Below are 21,135 nucleotides of genomic sequence, written 5' to 3'. Positions count from 1 at the left end.
AAACATTTTTTTACTGACAGTAAAAGTAATAGTTGTTTTAACCGTGCTATCGCGAGCAAGGTTTATGTCAACATTTGCTTTGTTTTTACGTTTAAAGTGTCGTGCGTGATTAATTGTATATTTTTACCACTGTAGTCTGTTGAGCAGACCCAAACCACCACGTTGTGGCTCTCTGGATGCTCTAGCTTCGAATGAGGCTCGAACGCTGATTCGCACGTTTTATAGGGGTCTAAAAATAGCTCCGCTTTCAAAGGCGTGTATGTTGTGAGTGACAATTCTGAAAACCAATCGAAGATCCACTACACATTCGAACTCCTCCCACTGTGCGAGTGTAGCCCCGCCTTTACGAACCTCCACCAAAGTTGTCGTCCCTTTTTTCCTTATATGGTTACGCAAGAAGTTGATTGACAGAAAAAACACGCCCCCTCGATTCGCGGCCATCCGCAGACACTACGCTGGCTCCACACTCTGACTGACACAGTAACCTGTGCGCTGCTGTGCTCCCCTTCCAGAAACATTGTGAGGAAAGAAAACAAATCTGCATGGATGGATCCTTTACTTTTAAACACATTTTAGTATCAATAGTGAACTGAAACGTTTCGGTTTTCGCGATTGATCTGAATGTTTCAGTCGCTCGCGCTGAAGCGAACGCGGATTCCTCGCGCAGAGAATCAAAGTCTCTCAAACGCACCGTTTAGCTGCACAAACATGGATGTTCTGGCCAATTACAGTATTTTTCAAGAACTTCAACTGGTTCATGACACTGGCTACTTCTCCGCGATGCCGTCTCTGGAGGAAAACTGGCAGCAGGTGAATTGCTTTTTATCTCTTTCTTTTTTTTTTTCTTTTTTTTTTTTTTTGCAATTTATCCACAACTTTTTTTTACACTTGTCAGTGCGCTCCTGCTTGTGCGCGCAACTTATAAAGACGCCATGAACAGTATTTATTGCAACTCTGCATACTATTGCATATGCATTTAAAAATACCACGTGGTAAAAATGTGTTGATGTTTTAATGCCATGCCGCATACTTCTTGCGACCAAGTGCAATGTAGCTAAACATGCCGGGAAATTAAGATCTGAATAATACAAACAGAGGCTCTTTGAATAATAGATCTACATCTGTCCTATCAGTGTTTTTTTCAGTCCCATCGGCATTGCACAGACTCTCGACTCTACTGCATTATAAATAAATGCACGCGCGTGATTGACTCATGATGTGTCTGGCAGTTAAACGTGGATGACAGAAGTATACAGTGCGCACATCTATGCAACTGTGAAGAGTTTTATGTATAATCAACTCATTCTCGTGTAAATGCCACTTTTTCTCATCAACGAGGATGGAGACATGCGGCGCGTGGACAAAGCACACTGACATCCACCTGGACGCTGGTTTATGCACCGGCGTGCATTCATAACGATTTGAGATTTATGAAATCCATTTAGAGAATAGAACTGGTTTGCACCGTGCACATGAGAGTAATGCCAGTGGTACGTCGCGGGCGCATGGATGGAGGCATGCTTTGCGCAGAGTTGAGCTCTCCGCAGTGCTGAAGGGGCAACGCGTGGTCCATCCATTGATGCCGGTGCATTGCCTTCTCAACGTGCATTGATTTTTAGATTGCTCGGCCATTTTTATTAATCTATGGGTTGTGATTGCACTGCCATACATTTTTTTTTTCAGTAAGAGAAGTGAAAGCATATGCATGCAATGGTGGCTGCTTTGGCACCCTGGTTTTTTGGTTGGATTATTTGCTCTTTATGCCTCTAACCTTGCATTTTGATAGATCGTCATGCATTATTGGTCATTTTGAAAATGGATGCAAGAAAATCTGAAATGTAATGCGCTAATTCATATGCACATGCATAAAAATAATTACAATGTGTACTTTTAAAAATCAACTTATCAAGACCATTAAGCGAAATGCAAAGAAGCTAAAGGTTATTAAAAATGTTGAATGGTAACAATTTACAGAAACTAAAATGTGCATTTAATTTTTTTTTTTTTCTAATCTAGAAGAAAGTTCATAGATATGACTGCAGTGTGTAATGGTAAGTGAGTTTGTCGAAGCTTGAAAGCCAGTGTTTGGCTTTGCTATTGACTTTCAATGGTTTGTATGAATAACAAACACTCAAAGACTGACATTTGACCTCAATAGAGCTCCTGTGCCCTTGGTGCTCTATAATGCTAAGTGATCCTAAAGGCCAGACTTCTTCCTCCAGAGCAGCGAATATTGCTCACAAACCGTGTAATCTCTAGTAAGTTGAAAGAAATAGGCCAGAACAGTAGAGACCTTCTTCCAAGCTTTGATAGGTCTACAAGAGTTTCAAGATTTTCACCTCAGGTTAAGCTTCTGCTTGTTTTTAGATCTGACTGAATGCGGTTGGTGATGATGTGTGAGACTGTGTGTAAAAAATCCTGACTTTAGCTAAGCGAAATGTCAGTCATCATATTGACACGTTGCACTTGAAGACCTCGGAGGCCGTTTCAGGTCATAAATATGATATTACTAGAAAAATCCAATTCATTTTTTTATGCGCAGCTCAAGTATCCATCTATGTCAAGCAAGAAACTATTGCAAAGTGTTGAGGAGGGATTGAGTTGTCGCAAGATTCAATTTAGAACAAAAGTTTCTTGCCCGAAGCCACTCCATCAACCATTACATGCCCTATAGCCATGACAGAGGATATCCAAAAAAATCTCACCTTGAAGAGACTGTCAGTGTGACTCACCTACTCCTGTGGAGAAGGGTACCTGCAATATTGGAACAGAGAATAGAATGGCGTCTGTTCCCATCGAAACCGAATGACCATTCTGGAACTCATGGGATACTGTGGCACATCAGACTATTCTGGAGTGCTTTTGTCTCGCAACATCTATTTTGAGACTTAGGGGAACTTGAAATGTCTTTTGTTCTCATTGCTTTCATTTCAACTGTCTGGTATTTTTAGACTTGGTATTGAAATCTTGCTTGCAGCTGCAATAACATGTTGTGGTGCATGCGGGACAAGAGAAAGAATGCCTTTATGAGATGTTTCCCACTGTTAAGCCATAATAATAAGCAATAGAGGTGGATGATATGACCAGAATATTTTAAAAGAATAAAAAACTAAATAACATAAAAATAAAAAACGGAATAATTACTATAGTGTGAGTATAGTGTGCTTTTATACGGCAATTCAGTGAATAATAATGTAATAATGAGTTACATTTTAGACGTAATATTGACAGTGTTTTATTTTCTGTCAGACAAAACTTGTTTGAAACAAAGCCACTGCAGAATGTTTGCAACACACAATAGTGGCGTTACTGAATTATTCAGTGTTTTTGAACAAATCAGTTGAGTGAATGATTCATTGACTCACTCACTTGCTTCGCTCCTGACCGGATCAGTTTTTTAAAGCACGAGTTGAACGACTCACTCATACAGACGCTTGTCACCATCTACTGGTGAATCAATATAACCAGCAGAAATAATCGCTGAACATTTTCAATACTAAAACAAAAAACTGACTATTAAAGCAAATATTTGCATTTATTTCAATTGTTTAAATTAATTTTGTGGAAACATCTATTTTTGCAAAATCCAGTCAATTAAATACTACTTATTTAAAAACTGATTGATGCAAATCAAAAGATAAGATCGTTCATAACATGACAATTCTGACATCAGTGCAGAAACTCTTACTCAAACAGTACTCTCAAAGAAGTGAGTTTTAATTGCCCTGTTATACCCCATTCTGTATTTTGTTAATCACATAATGTTAAATAGTCCTGCCCTCTTTTAGCCCACCAATGCACATTACCCAGCTCTAATAAGTAGCATTGCTTTATGAGATTATGAAAATGTTAATGGATGTAGATATCAAAAATAGTACTTTTCCCACAGCATGAGATTTGAGTCATTTAACGGAGCTACAGTAGTTAATGGTGCTTCCCAGCTGTTCTTACATGATTTGTCATATGGCAAGCAATGAACTACTAATAAGCATTAGAAGTCTGACTGACAACGCAAAAGGAATTTTACACTTATAGTTCTTTGAAAGGTCTTTTCTACATTCAATTGATGCGTTAATACTATAATCACAGAGAGGATGTTTGACCCCCTCATTTTAAAATGTTCTTGTATTTCTACGTCAGATTGTAATCAGGATGTGGTTAAGAAAATGTTTTTACAGTTTTGGATCTTTGCGAGCTCCGATCCACCACAGAGGTTTTTTCTCTTGCATCCTCAGGCCAGGGCAAACTCTGTAACTGATACTGTAATGACTCTCCAAAGAGCCTAATGCATGTGCTACGGCAGCACATTGTGTGTTTCACAGTGTCAACTACTTACAGGAACGCTTCTCTAAAGTCATTACGTTGCTTTCTTGACTAAATGCCCCAAGGAAAAGTTGGGAGAAAAGACTAAGAATAAGCCAACCCTGTTTAATCCATTCCTCCCAAAATGATTTTTCAAAGTTGTAAATAACGAGTATTGTAGTGCGTTTTACAATAAAATATTTAGTTGTATTCAATATAGGCTATATTCGATATTTTATTTCAGTTTTTCTATGTCAATATTGTGTTAATTGCTTTCTCTTTTTATTTATTTTTTTAATTTGCAAAAAATTGCTTATTATGTGTTTTCTCAGTTTAACCAAACTTTGATGCAATGCCAAAAGAAAAATGACCCCCAAAACTTTTTGTGTCTTTTTGTGTATTTTTTGTGCTCTGCCAACAAAAATAGTTATAAAAAAACTAATGCAAAACTATTGCAACACACAGTAGTGGCATTAATGAATCAGTCTGTTCTTGAATGAATCAGTTGACTAAATGCATACATGAAGTGTAATGTTTTTTCAAAGCTGTAAATAACTGGAGTAGCTTTTAATATATATATATATATATATATATATATCTGTTATTTTACGTCAACATTTTGTTGTTTAATTCGGTGTTACTTGCTGTTTCTCTGTAAAATGTACTAGCAATTTCCGAGTAAAAAATGTTTCTGCGCCTAATTTTTTTCACTGTAGGCAAACCTCGATGCAAAACAAACCAAAACATGCTACGTTTCTCATTCCCTCTCTGAAATCTATCCTATGTCATGTCCTAAACTACTGACCGGCTCCTGTATAGAGTTGTTACGATTCCGATACTAGTATCGGAAATATCTCCGATACCACAACAAATTCTGGCATCGGCATCGGCGAGTACATGAACCCATATACCGATCCGATACCATTTTCTTAAAAAAGACCTAGTTATGACCGCAAGCTTTGCCTAACCGCTGCACGGTTCTTCTTCGCTGCTCAAAATGCATTGAAAACACAGGAAGTTGTGCTGTGTTGCCACAAGCAACCCCTGTTTAGAGCAGCGAAGAAGAAATGAAAACGCGTTAGCAGCCCTTATCTATATATGACTGGATCACTCATCACATTCTAAACTGCCAAAAGACAGTGAAGCCGCTACTATATTATAGATCAGTGGTTAGCAGTATGTCTCTGTAGTACCGGTAGTTACAGACTCTCGAGTATATTCAGTACCGGCAACTGCGTTCATTCGCTTCCGTGTAAGTCAAAACGCAGGGCTCCAGACAGTAGCCGAATATATACTAGTGTCTGTGAATATTAAACTGCAAAATACTATTTAAATATTACTCCCGCAAAATCTACATCTCTGTGGGTGACTGGCACAGATGCGCGAGAGCTCGCTGTTTTGTAGTCTCTGCTGTGTGTCATGAGGACACGAACGCATAAACCGTCACTTCATGAGAATTTACCGTTTCATTTGAGAATACTGTCATATCATAAACACAGACACTCAAAGATCTTCATGGCAGCCCATTAAAATAAATGTTTGGTTTACATGAGTAAATTGACAATATATAAAGCTACTGTTGTAGCCTACAGTAATAATAATACATCTCTATAATAATAATAATTATGCCTAGATGGTTGCTTGTTTTTTACTTGTTTTTTACTTGTTAGAGATTATCTGATTAATAGATCTTTTTTTATATTCCTAGACTTATTTGTTGCAGTTTTTTTATACAGTTATATTGTAAAACTTAAATACCTTTTTTAGTTTGCAGTGTTAGATTTTTGGCTGCATTTGAAGTTCTTTTTTGCATAAGAAAATAAATAATACTGTCAAATTCATGTTAGATAATAAAAATACTGTAATAAATACAGTAGTTCACCATGTATTTGTTCATGTTTTATTGAGGGATCTGTCTGAAGCACACCATAAAAAAATTCTAGCAATTTACACAGGGCTAGTAGTATATACAGCTGTATATACAGATATACACCCAGGTATCGGATCAGTACTCGGTATCGGCCGATACCCTGAGCCCAGGTATCGGAATCGGTATCGGGAAGAGAAAAAGGGTATCGGAACATCTCTACTCCTGTAGTTGCATGCTTATGAGGATTGACAGGAGGCATTGAGCAAAAGTGCCAAGCATGCATATTCCGTGCTGCAGTCTCTGCTACTCTGAAACCCTGGCTGCCGAGAATACAGAAAGAAAGAGACTGAAAAGATGAAGCCATATTTGTGTATACTTCCCCATTCTTGGTTGCATCACAACTGAGTTTTGCACGCAGCAAAACTGTCTTCAACCCAAGCTCAGGCCCGTCCAGGCAGTGGCCGCAAGCTCTCACATATCCGCCTCCTCATTTAGGCCCATGGATCTGAGCGGATTCCCATTACCGTAGGCGATGGCTGTTGAAATGTGCATTATGTAATTCTCTCAGCGCCACAGCTGCCTTCTTACAGTGTGTGAGTCGGCCTGCCGGAGAAAGCCAAACCCAGCCAAATCACTGTGAAATCTTAAAGAGGTTTCCGGATCACATGGCTCCATGGGCCACGTCTTCATGCTGGGAATCAGACCATATGGATCATTTGGTAAAATACACAGAGTTCTTCCTCTTAAGAATAATTTATGGACTAGATGTTTAGTGCATGTGCCTCGCTTGGGAAAAAAAAGAGACTGGCTGTCCATTGGCTGACTTTTTTTCAATTCTAAAATGTTACACAAAAGAGACTTTTTCGAGCATCCACAACCGCCTCACAGCCAACGCATATTCTGAACCAGTATGCATCCGTAAATGGGTCCATTCGCACCCTTAAGAGATTCCATTCACACTTTTCACTTGATTGCATGGCCCTGAGATTGAGTCCTCTACATTATCGGATGTGCTGGCTCATATTAACTACATCACAGTCCTCATTTATCATTGAAACCAGCGACAGATTTTTGGATAACACGCCGTGTAATGGAGCTGAAATGATCTGGTTGCTTGAGATAACATCAGTGCACCGATCCCATTGCTACTGACAAGCATCAGTAATTGAAAATGACAAAGTGATAGCGCTCTCCATCGCATGAGTCAATTCTGGGAGTTATTGCAATATAGTTGTCATGCGGAGAGCATGGCTACTGCTTTAAGACAGTCGAGTCGAGCGAGAAATGTGGGAACCTTATAAGAGGTGAAGCGTCTTTAAATATGTAGAGATATCATTAGTGCCTTGGCCTCGGTTTCGCTGTATCTTCTGACAGGTTTACTTCTGCGGGTGGATTTCAGGTGTAAAAAAAGAGCCTGTTTCTTCAGTAGTCTTGACTCCCACAAAGCAGACATATGGCGCTTTATCAAGATTGCTTAAAAATGTGGTTGCATTCTGCTCTTACATGACTTGCTTGACATTGTTTGATAATTCAGTGATTGTGCAGCACCCGCCTTAAATAATATTCAGTATGCAGTTTTCTGCAAGCTGGTGACATAAATTTTGTTTTAAACCTTACAATGCCCTACCCCCCCAAAAAAAAAAAAAAACTACAGAAATGCATAAAGGGTGTCAATGTAAATGCAAAGTAAATGCATCCTGTTTTTTTTATATTATTGTCAGGGTAATGAAACAATTTAAGAATTGTATTATGCGCAAATGTTTTGAAATGTCCATGTGTTCACTTCCTGTGTAAATATACAATTAATATGTAATTTATTATACTATTTTAAATTATCGGTTACATTATTTGATCCAAAATATAGTAGAAACAGTAAATTTGGGATATATTTTTACAAATTAAATAGGAATTGATGGTAATGTGAAATTTTCTGCTGCAATTCGGTGTCACGTGATCCCTCAGAAATCATTCTTATATGCTTATTTGGTAAAACATTAAGAAAATATTTATTATTGTTAACAAAGATAAAACAGTTGCTGCCTACTATTTTGTGGAAACAATGACACATTTAATTTTACAAAAGAACAGTATTTACTTGAGCTAGTAGTCTTTAAAGTAAGTTTTAATCAATCAAAATATTCATAATAGGGTACTATGCATATGTATATATTTTACTTTTTAAATGAGGATTTATTTATGAAAATAGGCCAGACACCACACCTTAATCAGGGGTGTGTTTCCCAAAAGCTAACTACAATAGATAGCTAACGATGCTTTTGGGAAACGTTTATACAATCAATGATTATTTGATGGCTCTATTAATATAATCGATACAGGACAGAAAGTTCTGGGCAGTTGAATTTAGCTGGATTCAGACTCCCACAGCATCATGACCAGTAACCCATAAGCCATGGCTCCGCCATCACCGGTGAGATTTTTGTCAGATAACCTAAAACTTTTCCCCCATCCTTTTCATCACAAACTCGCATGCACTTGCATTATGTTGTTGCATATGACACTTATCTTAACAATGACAACAGTCTTCCCACTGCCGAGCTCAAGTGCAACTGTCAGGGTCACCCTGTAACAATACTCAAGCTGACCCCTAGCAATCCAATTAGACTCCTGCACTACAGCAGTGAGTAGGCAACCCACTCTAGGTGCTGAGATCATTAATCTGACTGGGGCCAGATGATTGCCCATGATGGTTGCCACATTGAAGGGTGATGAAAAGGTTAGCGTCTGATGAAAGAGAAGACGGGAGATGGTGCACTCATTTGTTGAAGGCCTCTGGAGTAAGTGTCAGCACCCAGAGCTGCAGAGCGGGGGAAAGGGAGTGAAGTGGAGCATCTTTATGTATGAGTCCCAAATCTAGCGCAGACGGGAGACACAGCACTGGCACTCAAGGCTCTGATTAACAGGCAGAGTAGAACTGAGTGCTTTTTTCACTCGCGCACAGCTTGACAGCAATTTTTTTCCTCATTTAAGATAACTTTTACAAGGCGGCACAGGGCAGGGAATGACTGGACCGGCAATAACGTGCATAAGAAATGCAAATAGTCTCATCTTCATGTGGAAAGTTTCAGGAAGATTTTCGAGTCAACGTGGAATCCAAATGAACCCCAGTTACTTTAATATACACTACGTTTAAAAGTTTGGGGTCAGAATACTAAGAATTTAAATAATTAATAATTAAATTGATCAAAAGCGACAGTAAAGACTTTTACATTGTTAAAATGTTCTATTTCAAATCATTGCTGTTCTTTAGAACTTTCTATTCATCAAAGAATCCAAAAAAAAAAAAATGCATCAGTTTCCACAAAATTATTAAGCAGCAAAACGGTTTTCAACACTGATAACAATCAGAATTGTTTCTTGAGCAGCAAGTCAGCATATTATAATGATTTCTGAAGTATCATGTGACACTGAAGACTGGAGTAATGATGCTGAAAATTTAGCTGCGCATCACAGGAATAAATTACATTCAAAAATGTCAAAATAGAAAAGAGTAGTGCTGTCAAACGATTAATCGCAATTAATTGCATCCATAATAAGAGTTTTGTTTGCATAATATGTGTGTATACGGTGTATATTTATGTATATATAAATACAAATGCATACATTTAAGAAAAATATGTTATGTTTATATATGATATACATTTATATATAATATAAAATATAACAATATTAATATATAAATGTATAAACGTAAATATTTTCAAAATATATACTGTATGTATGTATGTATATTTATATATATACATAATAAACACAGTACACATACATATATAATTTAAACAAAAACATTTATTTTGGATGCGATTAATCACGATTAATCATCTGACTACTAGAAAAATGTTATATTTTAAATTGTTATAATATTTCACAATAGTACAGTTTTTATTGTATTTTCATCAAATGAATAAAGCCTTGATAAGATTCTTCTCTCAGAAACATTAGTGCGATTTATCGGTGCAACATGTTCCAAATTGTTTATCTGGGGTCTTAAAGGAGGAACTCGGAACATTTAACACATAGAGGCTTTTGAACCCTTGTATTATGAAAAGTATCTCTCCGATTTCAGAGGGATATTGTTAACTCTCATTTTGAATCATATTGTTTGCCATTGACAGCAGGATTATTAAAGAAACGCGTTGCTAAGGAACAACATTTTGTTCCAGCTATTGAACTTGTTTGTTTTGGCGTCGTTCTCCTCATTGGTCACTGTATGGAATCTCACAGCCAGCGTCTCCTGCGATACCTCCAGAGAAAGTCTTCCAACAGACCTTGAGAGATACATTGAAGGACAATGTTCTCTCGGTAAACATCCCATCGCTTTTCTTCTCTTTTTTCATCTGAAGCCATCAATCACCGCCGGCAACGATTCAGCCTCAAAATAGGTCATGAAACATAAAGCGACAAGAGGCGTTGTTTATCAAGGTTTATGCAAGCTTTAATCAATCACTCCATCTATTGCTGCACAGAGAGACGGGTAGGATGCTATTTTGCAAAAGAATTGAAAGTCAACTTTTTTTGTTTCACATGGATTGATTTTGAATCAATTATGCACAAAAGCATGCATTGCTCAATTGTTACAATAATTAGACCTTTGCATATTATGACATGAAAGCTTTTGCACAACCACATATGAAAGACCATCATGCTGTATGCATGCACCATGCAAATGTGCATTTGTGCATGCATTTGAGTGTCAGATGAGGGATTTCTCTACAAAACATCGCTGAGCTCAGCACTTCTACTGCCTCAGTGTCTGTGGCGCGTGTGTGTGCGTATGTGACTTACTCAGCCGTGGCATATATGCAAAGCCAGCTGTATTTCCATATGCTCCAAGTTACTGTTGTCTGAGTTCCACATGACCTGGCCTGGCTCCAGTACTGGCCTGCATTGTAACACCTGGATACAGCAATACCCAGCTTCACCACCACCCCATCCCTTATGCTGAAGCAGGCAAACACATTCTTTCTTTCTGACTGCTTTGCAGTTGCTGCTCACTGGAGGAAGTGAAAGGAAGGCTAGCAAAGCACTGTCCAAATTTGGATGGACATCAGTCAAACTGAATTGGTTCATGTCAAGATTGCCCAACATTGGCAGCGTGTGTTGTATCTTAATTATATGCCCACAAAACGAAACTTGAAAAAGATCAAATGAGGCACTGGTTATTAATATTTAAAGCTAAACAAATCATTGATGTCTGTAAGCCTGTTTGTTGTCTGGTAGTGGGAAAACATAAGTTTGATCATGTAGAAAAGGGATTTTCAAGCTGTATTTGTGGCTTTTTTGAAAGTCTTTTAATAGAATATGACAATCAATCCGGATTATCTCATGTCAACAGAAAGAATGAAAAATAACATAATATAAAATTCATTTAAAGTAATTATAATCTTAATGTAATTCTATTTTGTACTAATTTATATATATATAGAGAGAGAGAGAGAGAGAGAGAGAGAGAGAGAGAGAGAGATTCCTCTGTATTTATGCGGTCTACTTTTTTCTAAAAGGAGTTGGTTACAAATTAGTTACATTTAATTAATCTCTCAAACATATTTATATATGCATATGTTTTTATCTTTTGAATTTTTTGAATCTCCCAATTTTTCTTTAGAAGAGCCTGTACAGACTCACCAGTTCTTGTGGCACAAGGAGGTTTGTCTTTGTTTTAGCATGGGAGAGCTATTTGGGTCGGAAGTTATTTTGGGATGCATTGCTAGAAATACCTGTGGGAGTGAGTAATAGTTAAAATGAGACCATCTTTAAGTTAGTTTGTGTGTACTCATTTACACGTTTAGCCATGTTCATTCGAAATCAACAATGTTATTGTTGTTATTCAGATATATTGAAAAGCATAAAAAATTCCAAATATACAGTATGCATTTCTCCAGCCCTCTTTAAAAGGCTTCATGCTCTGGGCTTTTTGGTATTCAATCATCTACTTCTAATTAATCCAATTATGAGTCATTTGAATCACAGCACATGTGGAGCCGCAAACTCAAGCAGGTGTTAAAAGATCATCCTCCCCATCTCAAATCCCAAGGTTTCGCTTTCACTCTTGGCTCGGACTCTCATATTCATTCCTCGGAGGTTGAAACATTACCCACGTGCCTCGAGAACAATAGGCTAGCGCTGCCATCCGAAAGCATGACTCACCATCCTCCATTAACAGGCATGTTAATCACATACTGGAACAGAGAAGGATCAGCTTGAGTAAACGGGTCCAAGAGTGGGAGTCTTGAGATGTCTGGACTCCATCTTGCATCCTCGGTTCACTCTAAAGACAATACAAAAGTTGGCTGTAAATTATTTGCAATAACTCAAAATGGCCACAGTAAGTAGGCTATAGCAGCTCTGTCTTAATGGACTGAACTCAATGAACTCACCGTGGAAGGGAAGGCGGGGCTGTCGCGCTTCCCTGAGATGGAGGGAGTATGAAAACGGCAGCTCTGCGCTACCTTGAGGTGCATCCGCTTGCAGTTGGCTCAGCGGATTTGTTCGTTTTTATACCGTTGCGTGTGTGTGTCTACAGTAAGAGGGGATGAGTTTAGCTACAGCAACACTTCCACCCTATAGGGAGAATGTGATAGATCAAAATACTGTTAAACTGAGGAGAAACGAATTTGTTTAAATTTGTGGCAAGGTGTGTATGAAGATGCTCCCATTGAAACATTTAAATCAGAAATGTTTTACTGTCAAGGATGCCTGTAGATTTTGGAATTGATAGATTAGGTTAATCAACCAAAGTGAAAATCTCAAATTGCCCAAAATGTGTCCAGTTTCACTAGAAATTGCACATCAGGATTACACCACTACGCAATGGATCAAGTGAACCTTCAAAGTTCAGGGCCATGAAAATGTTAAGTAGCATTTAATAAGTCTTAAATGTTGTTTGCGGAGGTCTCTTAGGCTAATTTAAAAGCTTTTAGCTAAAGTTTCCATCAGAGTCCATGAATTTTACTGTTTTCAGTTTGAATATATTTTAAAATATAGTTCATTCCTGTAATGCTAAGCTGAATTTTCAGCATCACTACTCCAGTCTTCTACTCAAGTGTCACATGATCCTTCAGATATCATTCTAATACAGTATATTGATTTGATGCTCAAGAGAAATTTCTTGATTATCAATGTTGAAAACAGTAGTGGAAACTTTTTTCCAGGATTCTTCGATTAAAAAAGTTACACACACAAACACACACACACACACACACACACACACTATATATATATATATATATATATATATATATATATATATATATATATATATATATATTATGTGTCATCCAAACCTTGATGTTAAAACTTCACTTTTAACTGCTAAATATGTATTTGTTTGTCAAACTTGGTCTTAACTTGGAATTAAAGTCTTAAAATGTAATTAAACACGCAGATATTCTGGTATTAGGAATATGTTTAGATTGCACTTTGCCAGCTATTGAGACTCTTATAAGAAAATGGGCATTATGTTCGCACATGACATCTTCACAGGAAAATGCTGCCGAGTTGAATCTAAAATCAGCTTCTCCAATATCATAACCCACACAGACAGAGCAGCCTTCAGTTTTAGAAATAACGATTGTTTCTTGCTACTAGAGTTACTGAGATATTTAAGACTCGCATGCAAGCAATCCGCCAAAGAATTTTGCGCAATCACCACAGTACAAGCCAAAAATCCCTCGCCTTTTGGTCCGAAGCTGGCCAAAACTAAAAGCTGCATCGGATACATCAGAGCAGCGCTGGGAATCTCCCCACACCAGGCCTGTTGCACTGTGTCGAATGTGCGCTGCATAACAACACAATGGCTCGCCGTAGAGGGATGTTCACTGCCAGCTTACCCAACCCAAGCCCTTTGATCCTGCCCTTTGTAATGCAAATCAAAAGGAGGAGAGAGTAGGACACCAGGGAGAATCTTCATGATGGTACCATGGTTCATGCTGATAGAGGGGGTGCAGTTGTCAATTTCTCACTCAAAATTTGGGCTACACAGTTCATCTGGATGCATTGAGAGCGTACTGACTCATGAAGGTAAGATATGGAGCCGGTATCTCTGGTGTCTTGATGAATGTGTACAATCCTTTATTTATTGTAATGGGCTTTTTGCCTTTATGGGACAGCAGAAGAAAGGATAGGATCAGAAACTTACTAGTGGTTGACCAATATTGGTTTTTAATGGTTGATGCTAATGTTTAATGAGCCATACAATACTGAAAAAACAACTTGATGACAAATGAGATAAAATCACTCATCAAATTCAAATCAAATCAAATCAAATTCATTGTAAACAATATTTACTGTACACTGGAAAAATAATGATGTAGGGTTTTCCTTGCAACTATTTTCAATTACAAAGAGCAAATTACACATTGGATAAGTATTCTTAGTCATTTTGTTTTCATTACAACTGTGAATTTTTTTTTTATAGTGTTAAAAATCATGTTTTTTTTTTCTTTCTTTTGTAGTAGTATACATTCGTGGCAAAAAAAAAATACTCTTATTATGTGACAAAACTTTTGAGTTTTTGTTGTTGTTGTTTTTAATTTTGTAATGTCATCCAATGAACCAATCAGTATTCTGTCAAAAATCAATTAATGAAATATGTTACAATAAATTGTATTTATTTATTGTAACATTGTTAAATATTAAGGACAATAACTGGAATTAATTTAGGCCATACAGACAATAAACTTCTGTGTAATTTTTTTAAGTAAATGTATATTATTGATCTCATTAATTTAAAATAACATTTTATCTATTGTAATTATAACATCATTCAGTAGCAAATTTGGTTTTCTGTAATACTTTTTCTAACACGATCATTAATAGAGCCTTTAATGAATCAGAATCATTATTCACAATGCCATACCTACTAATCACCGCCCTGCAACATGTCAGAGCACTGCATCTCCCATCTCCGATTTAGGAAAATGGGGTGGGAATGTGTTGTTTACATTGTTAAAGCTGACTTGTGATCATAGATCCGCACATCATGTTTTCTGAAAAACATTTCCCTTTAGCTCATTAAGCAACGTCGCCTAGTTTTTCAGCCATTATCCTTATTTTGCTCCACGCTTTAATGCTTTTGTCTTTGTGGCTCTCATTATGAGGATTAGGCCCGCTGCCTCGTGCCACAACAGGTCGTCCCATCCTCAGGGCAGACAGCCGCCCCTTGTATGGAAACAAGCTGTTAACCCTCAGTTAAAATGAGCAACACCCCCTTCGCTCCCCTGCTATCAATGGATTCACACTGAGACTTAATGCTCTATGAGTGCTTTAATGAAAATTGGTGGATCTTGATAAGATTAGTTTGCATTGCCAGACTGCGGCCTGTAAGGCAAGCCGTAAACACATAAACACCCAAATCCTGTTAAAGCTAGATAGTGGATCCTGTACGGCGCTTTAGCATTGTCGCTCGGATTATCTCTGGCACGCCGTCTTTATTTTGCTTCAAGAAGCATCGCTGCACGGTTCAAGCATTCGAATCAATGGGAAATATATTGGATTGACTTTGAGGCACCACCGCTAATGTTTCTTCTTTTGTAAATCCTGATTTAGCCCTCGCACAATTTTTCGTGGATTAATACGACGTGCTGATAGCAAAGCGCCTACTCCCTTTTAGCTTCCACTCAAATCATTGCGAGGGAAAATGTCAACACTAATTCATATTCAAATTAACTCCCTCTGACAATTAGAGTGACAAAGGCCTTGACGCATACATCGAGAGCGCAGGGAACACTGGCGAGGTGCGAGGTTGCAGAGCGCACAAAGCGCTATTGCGCGCCTGACATAGTTTTGCTGATGAAGCGTCTGACTGGGGCTCTGTACCCGTGCAGTGACCTCTAACCCGGGGTTTTTAACACGGCACTATATTGGCACTGTGACTGTATTGTGCTGAACTGCCTGAAATAATGCAAAGACTTGCTACCAGAAGTCAGCTGAGCTTGCAGCCAGTTATCAACAGCTCACTGCACTTAAATGACTCTCAGCTGATTTAGTAGTGAATCAGAAACATACAGTGTGACCAGAGCATGACCAAAGAGTGATTAGTATTTTTTATTTATTATTTTAAATCTTTTTTTTTTTTTACTGTGAATAAGTGTGAGTTCTTTTATTATTATTATTGAATCAAAAACATACAGTGTGACCAATGTCGTCTGATTCATAAACTAGTTATTCTTATGAGCCAGTTCTTTCTAGTGAATCAGAAAGGTACAACACAAGTGTAGTCTATTAGTCCCTAAAGCATCATAAGCCTAAGTTGATTGTAGCTCCATTGGTCAAAGCTTTTGGGATAATATCTTTTTGTATTTCTACTGACTGATTGGCTATATAGTTTTTTTATAATGTTACTATAGTCTCTCTCTCTCTCTCTCTCTCTCTCTGTTTGTGTGTGTGTGTGTGAGAGAGAGAGAGAGAGAGAGAGATACAAGTATTTTATTTACAAATTTGTGTATTTATATTTTTTTATAATTTATCATACTATTAAATGGAATGATAAAAATAAATTATAGTTCTGAATAATTAAAGCAGAGTTAAGTATATATAATTAATATATTACATTAATAATATATATTATTATAGAAATATTTAATTATTTGAACAAATGTATTTATAAATGTATATATATATATATAGCTTCTAAATATATATATATATATATATATATATATATATATATATATATATATATATATATACTATTTTTGTTTATATATTTCTAAATTTATGTTTATTCATGCATAAGGTTGACAGGGCGCAAAACTAAATGCCACTAGAGAACCTTGTTTAGCTTGCAATAGTCACATTATTGGCAAGAAATAACGGTCAGTGCACATTCTTTTTACGTTCGAGCCCTTTCTTCCTCAAAGAGTAAAACTAGCTTCTAATGGCATAGTGCTGATTGATCCACACACATCAGAGAGCTGGTTTATTGCTAATTACATTGCCTTTCCCCCATAAGTGCGAGCATAAGATTAGCACTACAGCTCAGGAGGGACTGGAACACTTGGAGTGCTTCATTTGCCTCCGGCTTGTAAAAATATACCAGGGCCTCTGTGTGAGTGTGTGATTTCTTAATTGGCGTTATGTCATATCTGCTATATTACAGACACCTGGTTTATCAGACCTGAAATACATGCTACTTCGTACCTTTAGCACCTTTAATCTTGGACTGAAGATATTCTGTTTGCAGAGGTTCTTCGATAAGCACAGGCATAATTAAGTCATTATCCTCTTCTGCCGTTATATGCGACATTCTGTGTTTGGAATCGGACAGATCCATATATCAACAAGGAGATGACAAACGTCCTCTGAGAAAACATTTACATCTTTAGTGGAGGCCATTGTTTTGTCCCTCACTGCTTACGCTCCTATTAATGCTTATGTCAACAGGGCTCTTCCGGATGCATTTCACGAGTGCCAGCTTTGCCTTTATGGTTACTTAAAGGTGTCAGGAGGCATTAGCCTACATTCGGCAAACGGCCGTGCTCCGATAATGTGAGCATTCGTACACTTAGATCAATGTCATTCCTTTGAGAAAGTCAGCAGGGATGCTTAGAAACTACTCTGGAGTCTGTGTAATAATTTAATACGTTTTGTGTATAGTTTATTTTAGGTTTACGAAGTCAAGCAAAACCGGAAAAATATTTATGTGAACATATACAGACACTTGGCTAATACAGTGGCCAGTCCAGCTTAGCATGCATTTTTATGTTACTGTTGCGGTAACAAACTTTAAAACTCAAAGGGGTTCTTAAATATTTCTAAATAGATTTCTCTTTGAGTAAATCTAATGTAGCTGGTAACAAATATTTCTACAGTCTAGCTAGCTGTAACTAACTTGCTTAGTGAGATTCAAATTTAATTATGATAAAAAACTTTTTACAAAGTATATAAAATGATAAAATATTTTCTTTTAGTTATTAAAAAAATAGAGTATTCTAAATAGCGATAGTAATAATAATATATTATTATTATTATTATTATTATTATTATTATTAATTGTATATAATTGTATATAATAATAATTAATCATAATTTTAATACAATTACTTATAACATCTTTGCTCAGAAAATATGTATAATTAAATGAATAAAAATATTAAAACATTTTAAAATATTAAAACACACACACATATATATGATATAAATTATTTGTATTATTTTTGTTCCATATATATATATATAAATTAATAACAGTTCATTAATAATAATTTAATAAATGAATATTTAGAAAAATATTTAGAAAATAGCTTTCTTGCTCAAAAAATATTTATAATTTATATATGATATATATCATTTCTATTAATTATTTATAATAATATTATTATTATTATACTGATATTATTATATAATAACACTGAAAGTGTCTGTCGATCTATCTATCTATCTATCTATCTATCAAATGTTTAGTAACTTGTTAATATAAATGCTTCGAACTTACTACAAAGTCTTCTTAGTCAGGTCTGGCTCTTGCATCATGGCCGAGACTATGTGCCAGTGTGTGTGTCTGCAAGCTTCCTGCAGATGAGATGTAGGTTATTTTTAGGCGCCGCCTGGCGAGGCTGTAAATGGGAGGCAGGGCGAGTTGTGAGGGCCACTGTTGATGAGATCACGCACGGCCCCATCATTCCCCCCGTCCTATCGATCGGCTGCAGCCTGAAGGGGGATTGTGTCTCAGGGTGCCGCCAGCTGGCCAGTCCCTTCCTGAATCAAAGCACTGGCAGGTGGTCATTTGTGGTCCCCCTCTCCCTTTAGCCCAAGTCTTACATTACAGATCAATGACTGATCAGAGAACAGGCTGGATGAGTTTCACTTCTGAGCCCATCCGTCAGGAGGGTGTCATTGGAGTAAGTGGATAGCTGGAGTCGGTGTGTGTATATCTAACAGGGCCTGGTCTTTTAAAAAGCCTTTGGAAGGGTTTCTTTGTTGTGTCCAGTGACTAATCAGCTTTCATGTGGTATATCAGACACTTGGTATGATCAGAATGGCAACAAATACCTTTTTGTGTTACTCATTCAGGAACTTACAGAGAGGAATAATGTTCCTAATAATTAAATGAATAAAATACACAAACTACCGATCATAAGTTTAACCCTTTAACTGCCTGCTCAACCAAATGGTTGATTTGTCACTTTATGGTAAACGTAGAAAAGCTAAGCTAATGTTTTCAGATAATCCTTTCTGCTGTCAGAATGTACTATTTGCTGAGAAATATAACTTTCTGATCATTCATTATAGTTCATATTTTCTGATTTCCATAGTATGTGTATGAATTCTGGTACTTTTGCCATAAAGTGACATATCAACCATTTGGTAGAGGCCGATATTTTAAAAATTATGGGACGTGTTGAAAAAAAATACATTGAGTGTGGTAACTAATGACATAAGGAGATAAGAAATGCAAACAAAAAAAATTTCAAATGCTTTTTTCTTGGTGGGGCAGTTAAAGGGTTAAAATAATTACGATTTTTAAAAGAAGCCCCCAAGGCTGCATTTATTTGATTGCAAATACAGTAAAGACTGTAATATTTTGAGATTACAATTTAAAATAACTGTTTTCTTTTTTAATATATATAAAAAAATGAAATGTATTCCTGATTAGCTGCTTAATAAAAAACAAATATTATTTCTTATTATCAATGTTAATATTTAACTGCTTAATATTTTGGTGGAAACCATGATACACTACCATTCAAAACTTTGTGGTAAGTATGGATAAACATTTAAAAAAATAAATGTAACTATATTAAAAAAATAATAATAATGAGGATATTTATTTCCCAAAAATGCTAGTTAATGTTCATAAGACCAAAATTGTTGTATTTTTTTTTAGATTATTTTGTATTATTTATTGTAACAATCAGTCCCCAACCCATTCCTCCCCACACACACACACACACAATAAATTATTATACATTTCTTGTTCTACTGTTATCACCAAATATTGGATTCAACCATTTTTTCAAACTTGTTTTCTTGGAATCAAGAAAGATTTGGTGATAAAATAACAAAATATTTTTAAAAGGCTGGTCACAGGAACACCAAATTGGGTAAAGGATTTTCAGCACAGCACAACAGTTAATGCATCTAAGTGCAGATGCTTTTGAAAGGAGGCCGATGTGGAAACGTCACGTGTCCCGAGCAGCACACGATTCTTCCATTCTCGAAATTGGAAATGCAGGGTCCAGCCGCAGAGGAAGATTATTTTCCACAATTGACAAATGTTCTAGTACAGCGATCAGCAACCTGACCTGACCTGATAAATGACCCCCGTTCTCATGTTTTTGCCTCTCCGCCGCCAACGGCCTTTAGCTGAGGACAGCTGATTCTAAATCATCTCCCTAAAATTAATAGAGCAGTTCTCTGTCAAGTTGCTTAACAGCTGTTTGCATTTGGTCTAGATGTCGGTGCTGCTTCTCTTCCACGGGCTCCTCATTCATTTTTATAACCAGCTTGTTTTATTAGCTTTGTCTGCTGGAAGGATGCAGTGCTTCGCTGTTAATTGGTGCGCCACATGACGGTATTCCCGCTGCGTGACATGGTGCATGGGGAAGATTGTATGAGGGTATCTCTCCTTTCTCAAATCAGATTACCCTATATTAAACTTAATATAAAGTGAGCAATAGCTGGTCTTATATTGTGCTCACCCGTTTTTGTCGTATATACATTGGTATTGTTATGGGTTCGATGCCTAGGGGCCGTACTGAGATGCAAGAGGAAGTGACATGTTGTCACAGGTGCACAGATGCAGAAAAGATAATTGCGCAGCGGGTTCGACTACAGAAGACAGACGTGTCAACATCGCTGCCATAACAACCGATCGCGAGCCAGGTTCATCACTTTACAGATGATAAATCACGCCAAACCCGCGGCGAGGAACAGGTCACAAATCGGCAACGATGGACAGGCTTCCAAAGAAAAGGGCACATAAGTGACTGACAGTGAAGGGCCTT

The 21,135-nt window shown here is 37.0% G+C and overlaps 1 protein-coding gene across 1 annotated transcript in view; it reads left to right on the top strand.

Moving 5' to 3' along the window:
- Positions 1-440: 440 nt before the first annotated feature.
- Positions 441-21,135, top strand: part of klf7a (Kruppel like factor 7a) — a 40,713-nt gene continuing 20,018 nt past the window's right edge. The window contains exon 1 of the mRNA XM_026204809.1: positions 441-810. Coding sequence (XP_026060594.1) covers positions 622-810 — 189 coding nt within the window. The 5' untranslated portion in view covers positions 441-621. The remainder of the gene's footprint in view (positions 811-21,135) is intronic.

This window comes from Carassius auratus, chromosome 26 (assembly GCF_003368295.1).
Source record: "Carassius auratus strain Wakin chromosome 26, ASM336829v1, whole genome shotgun sequence".
NCBI lineage: Eukaryota > Metazoa > Chordata > Actinopteri > Cypriniformes > Cyprinidae > Carassius > Carassius auratus.
The sequence above is the reverse complement of the archived record's forward strand: the minus strand, read 5'-3'. Positions and strand labels throughout refer to the sequence as shown.